This window comes from Solanum dulcamara, chromosome 10, assembly GCF_947179165.1.
Source record: "Solanum dulcamara chromosome 10, daSolDulc1.2, whole genome shotgun sequence".
NCBI classification, from domain to species: domain Eukaryota; kingdom Viridiplantae; phylum Streptophyta; class Magnoliopsida; order Solanales; family Solanaceae; genus Solanum; species Solanum dulcamara.
Window position 1 is genome coordinate 8,277,969 of NC_077246.1, and position 5,141 is coordinate 8,283,109.

General features: G+C 38.0%; 1 protein-coding gene across 2 annotated transcripts; it reads right to left on the bottom strand.

The window, feature by feature from the left end:
• Positions 1–358: 358 nt before the first annotated feature.
• LOC129870395 (transcription factor GTE4-like) lies at positions 359–4,810 on the bottom strand. Of its 2 annotated transcripts, XM_055945169.1 has the most exons (6): positions 4,713–4,810; positions 2,425–4,403; positions 2,282–2,324; positions 2,044–2,124; positions 1,845–1,916; positions 359–805 (listed from the first exon to the last, which is right to left on the bottom strand). In XM_055945169.1, exons 2-5 carry the CDS (start codon positions 4,369–4,371, stop codon positions 1,867–1,869), a joined length of 2,121 nt encoding a protein of 706 aa, XP_055801144.1. In that variant the 5' UTR covers positions 4,372–4,403; positions 4,713–4,810; the 3' UTR covers positions 359–805; positions 1,845–1,866. The 2 variants fall into 2 exon arrangements, with proteins under 2 accessions (XP_055801144.1, XP_055801143.1); XM_055945168.1 differs by lacking the exon at positions 4,713–4,810 and having other exon boundaries at positions 2,044–2,160; positions 2,425–4,672.
• Between the last annotated feature and the right edge of the window lie 331 nt (positions 4,811–5,141).

The window sequence follows — 5,141 nt, forward strand, 5'->3', positions numbered from 1 at the left end:
TCATCACCTGCATGATGCAGTTAGTCTACAAATATTTATTACTGGACCATAGTCTAAAATTGCAGTAAGAATCTTATAATAAGAGGCAATCATATACCACAACTACTCTTTTGAACTTTCAGACCATAGCAAGAGGAGATCATATACACAACCTTCCGATATTTTCAGAAAAATCAACCAAGATCCCTCAGGATTCATTCTATTAAGTCCAAGTCAAAAGATCAACATACACAGAAGCATTTTCAGACATACAAGAGGATGGACTTGAGAGCTTTCACTGACATGTTCAATTGAATCAATCCTGGTTGCGTCTACTTCAGGAGAAAATACATTAAAAAAAATTGCAAAAAGTTGCCCGGAAGATGAATGGGAAAATATGTACACACCACCATTGTCGTTTTGACTTGAGATCCCTGATAATTTTTACAATATGCAATCCTACCATCATACTTGGTTTCTACAACTACTACAACCAGGTCCAGCTGTATGACATCGCACAAGCATACCTAACTGTTCTAACTGTGTGCAACGATATGAATGAAAATCCCATCACATGTATAAGTAAAACTGGATAAGCAATCTCAGCAATTTACAGGTGCTACATCTCTCACATAACTACCACAACCAATAACACTAGTATAGAGATGACATCACAAATAATATTAAGAATGAGATGTCCCTTCCAAAATCATCGAGATAAGGCACTTCCATGATAAAACTTGAAGTTCTTGATTGCAGCCATCGAGACAAGGTCATCTTGGAACCTTCAGATGAGTACACAGCTAAAGACATCCATGAAGAATTCCTGCAAAAATTATACAATAAACAAAATTCTTTAGAACTTCTCGCGAATATAGAGAAGAAACATCATATACATTGTTAGAGAAAATTCAATAATGGAATAAAATAGCGAATAATGACAAAGATGCATATAGCACTTGACCCCAAAAAGCAGTCCAGAATAACTGAGGGACACACTATTTGGATGCAAAAAATCATTTTCTACCCTGAAAAAGAATGACTTAGCCATATTTTATTATCATTTCTAATGATTTCAAATCAAAAAGTAAATAATCTTTCAATGGGCAAATTGGATGAATTCAAAGCTAAATTAAGCATATAGTAGGAAATTGAAAAATCAAATAATGTGGGCACTAGATTTAATATTCAATAATTAAGGAGTACTACACAAAAGGGGTACTTCCTGAATGTTGCAGAAATTTTATCCTTTAAAAAAGTTTGGTTACACAAAAAATCAAAAAAAGGGAGGTGAATGTAATATATCTCAAAGCACGAGCGAAGTCAGTGTTACCAAACTTGAAGGCCTCTTAATTTTCAATCCACTCCTTTTCAAACTGAGTATGAGAAGACATTAAGATTTCTATCACAAACACATAAATCTTACATTGTCTACATTGACAAAACTTTCCAACTTTATAGATAATTTAGTAATACCGTTAATGCGCTAACTCATATGGTATGACAATATTTTTGTGTTAAATAAGATGAACATTAATCAATTTCAGATACTATGACTTATTCTTTATTATTTATTCCATAAGTTATCTTTTTAATTAAAAAATTAAAAAGATAACTAGTAATAAGATACGTTAAATAGGTTAACTTTACAACTATTTAGTCCACAACAATCTTATCTAAAAATATTTAAGGACTAGAGCCTCATACACCATCAAATCAAATCCCTCCCCCACCCAAATCACCATATGTCAACCTTCAATAATTTAATCAACAGCATGCACAAAAGAATTTTGCAAGAGCCAAACTAACCACAAAAAAGGTGCAAGTCCGCAAGAAATAAGAAAAAAGTTAGCCAACTGACTCACCTGTGCTAAGTGGCCTTTCGCATCAACGGCCCGCTTCTGATCCGGATCCAGAGGAACTATCACTATCTGAATCTGAAAAGATAGAGCAAAAGATATCAGACACATGCAGTGAACTACTGGCTGCAAAATCAATAAAATTAAACATGTGACAATTACGGTGCATTTAAAGATGAAACATGCAAAAGCTAATCAGTATTACCACTTGAGGATGACCCCGAATCGCTGCTAGAACTGCTTGAACTACTAGACCTACTTGCATTATCCACCTGTCTTCCAGCTTCTGCATTTGTAGCAAGAGCACTAGTGTTATTTTCACCTAGTTATGTAAAAAACAAAAAAAAAAAAAGAGAGAGAACCGTGTTCTATGAGTATTTTCCACCTAAAGCATGAACCTTGACACCAATCTAGGAAAAGAGTCACATGTATAAGAGGCTTACCAGTATTACTGTTCAGTACACCAGCAACCATAGGAGCAGAATTCTGCAAAAAAATGCCACAAATTAAGAAATCCCTACCAGACAAAAATGTAAAAAGAGGGTGGAGAAGGAAAAGAGAGAGGGATATCCAGATCAAAGCTCACCATAACTGGGGCAGTCCGTGCAGTTCCTCTGGCTTGCAGAGCAAGTTCAGTCTTTCTCTTCTGCTTGCTTAAGTTCTTTTTGTAATTGGTCACAAACCTATCAAGCTCCCAGAGGGTTTCTGCATCAACACTGTCTATGTCTACTTCAATCTCATCGCCATGTTGATTAAATGTTGAGTTCCTCTTCTTAATAATCTGAACAACAGCATCAAGCTTTTCTGTAGGTAAACTCTGAAGATGTGTGCTGAGTCTCTGTTTTTCTTCATAGGTCATATCCCTTTTATTGGGATCATTTGCTTTAGGTTTCTTAGGAACTGGTATCCGACCAACATGAGCAGCGCGTGATGGCTTGAACCTGAAATCAGCTGGTCCACTCATTGACTCAGACCTATCCAAAGTCCTTGCTTGGGAAGCAGGTGGAGCGGCATGAGAAGTTACAGAAGCACGAGCAAAGGGAGAAGGGTGAGGGACCTTTCTTGAAGGCGGGGTAGGCAAACCTGCATCGTGATACATTTGGTACCTCCAATCCGGATTAAACTCAGCATCTATAACTGCCCACCTATCTTCAAAAATTTTTGACAATTGTTCCGACATAACATGAACATCATGTCCTTTAGGATTATAAGTCATGGCATTATGAAAGACAAGTCTTACATCCTCAGCAAACTCCCTGGGAGACTTGTACCAATTTTGAGATAGCCTAGCTTTGATAGTGCCTAAATCCATAGGATGCTTGATGATATCATGATAATCATGCAGCCCAAGAGCTTCCACATTCACAGGCTCCTTAAACACCCACCCATGCTTGTGCTTTATTAGCCTCTGAAGCAGAGTGGTGCATCTCTTAAACACCTGATTTCTATGTTTATCAAAGCCAAATCCAAATCTAAATGGATACCCCTGCTCCGACTCACTATTGTGCTTCCTCCCAGCACCATTTGACTTAGTTTTTCTATTGCTTTCAGGAGGCAGCCTATCCTTCCCAAGTAGGAATTCAGAATTAGTGTAATACTGATTGGCCTTCGGGGTCCTCTTCTCCTTCTCCACAAATTCAGCAACTCCATTATTGTTTTCCACAACCGCAACCCTTGGTCGCTGGAATGGTCTCGATCCAGGGTGCCCCACCAAACCCATCTCTGAATTCACTCGCACCAAAGACCTATTCATCAGACCATTATCGATATAATGTGGTTGACTATAAGAATTAACAGCACCACTAGGAATAGCGGTAATCCTACCAACATTATTAAAACCACCATTAGTACTAGCACTAGTATTATGTGTGGTCAGATGAAGCTCCTTAGCTTCAAGCTTCGTAACTAAACTCCTAATCTGATCAAGCTCACCCTTTAACTCCCTCCTAATATCTCTAATCTCATTTCTTGATGTCGCTCCCGTTAAATCAATCCTAACTCTATTTTGAACCCTAGACATTACAGGCTTAACTGTCGCATCCAGCTCAGCATGCCCTCTAGTTAACCCATCCCTATAACTCGCTATGGCAGCCTCTTCACCCTGAACTTCCCTAACATTATTAGTCTCCACAATCAGGCTGCCACCAACCTCAGCCACATCTCTACCATCTAAATCTCCCGGTGATCCAAGGGTATCTTCCTGCCCTTGTCCGCCATTTATCAATTCCACCTGTTCCCTATCCCTCCCATCTTCCAAATAACGAGGCAACGAATCTTTCAATTGAGGTTCCGCCTCTTCCTCCTGCGATTCTTCTGCAGATTTCGGTTCCCCAGCCTCTAGAGTCGGGGAAGATGGCTGTACAACCTTATTATTCGCATCCTTGTTGACCCCCTCGTTAACCTCCGGCGCGGCGGGGATCGGAATCGGGTCGTCGTTCTTATGGATCCTTCTACGTTTCCGGGTATAAACTTTCACAGGGCTTCTCCACCTTAACCTTTCTCTAGAATTCAAATCGTCGGCATGTGAAGCCATACATGAAATCAAAACCAAATAATACCAAAAACCTGAAAAAATTAAATTCACCAGAATCACCGTAACATCTTCAACAACAATTATAAAAAATCTAGGGTTCCTCAGAACCCCATGAATCGTAACAACAATATTCCGAAACCCTAGCTCAACAGATCAGAACAAAAAAAAATCGATTCAATTTTCAGGGAAATCAAAACCGGTACGGAACTAGGGTTTTGCCAAATAATAATAATAAAATAGTAAAAACAAAAAAAAAGTAAAAAAAATTAAAAAATTGGGGAAGAATAAAATTAGGGTTAAGAAAATTGGGGGCAAGGCGTAGCAGAAGAGAGAGTGATTACCTGTTGAGAGAGAAAGAGAGAGAGAGAGGAGAGAGTGTTTCGGGTTTACGGTTCGGAGCGGCAAAATGTACTCGCTTAGGTTGTGTACGTACACTATACTTTCTCTCTTTCTCTTTTTTATATTGTTGTTGACACGCGCTTGTCGTGTCGGAGCCTAATGTTATTACCAATTTAGTATTTGTTGTTTTGCCACGTCAGAGATTGGGAAAACGTGGGATGACATAATATATATTTTTTTTGTTCCCACTCAGTTGCTTGCTTTAATTCCTGACTATTTTACTTGTCATATTTTTTTATCGAAAAAATTACGTTTTATGTCTATTTTGAAGATATTTACGTCATTTAGTTTATACTTTTTGTATGAACCTATGATTTAACTTATATTTTCTTTACTTTATTTTAAGTGAATTGTTTGGATATAATACAATT

What these genes read in the sequence shown, in the direction of transcription:
- LOC129870395 (XM_055945168.1), bottom strand. Translation starts at nt 4,371, where the DNA reads ATGGCTTCACATGCCGACGATTTGAATTCTAGAGAAAGGTTAAGGTGG. An exon ending in TGTACTGAACAGTAATACTG is followed by an intron (nt 2,161 to 2,281) that starts GTAAGCCTCTTA and finishes TTACATAACTAG; the next exon opens with GTGAAAATAACACTAGTGCT. An exon ending in TTCGGGGTCATCCTCAAGTG is followed by an intron (nt 1,917 to 2,043) that starts GTAATACTGATT and finishes CTATCTTTTCAG; the next exon opens with ATTCAGATAGTGATAGTTCC.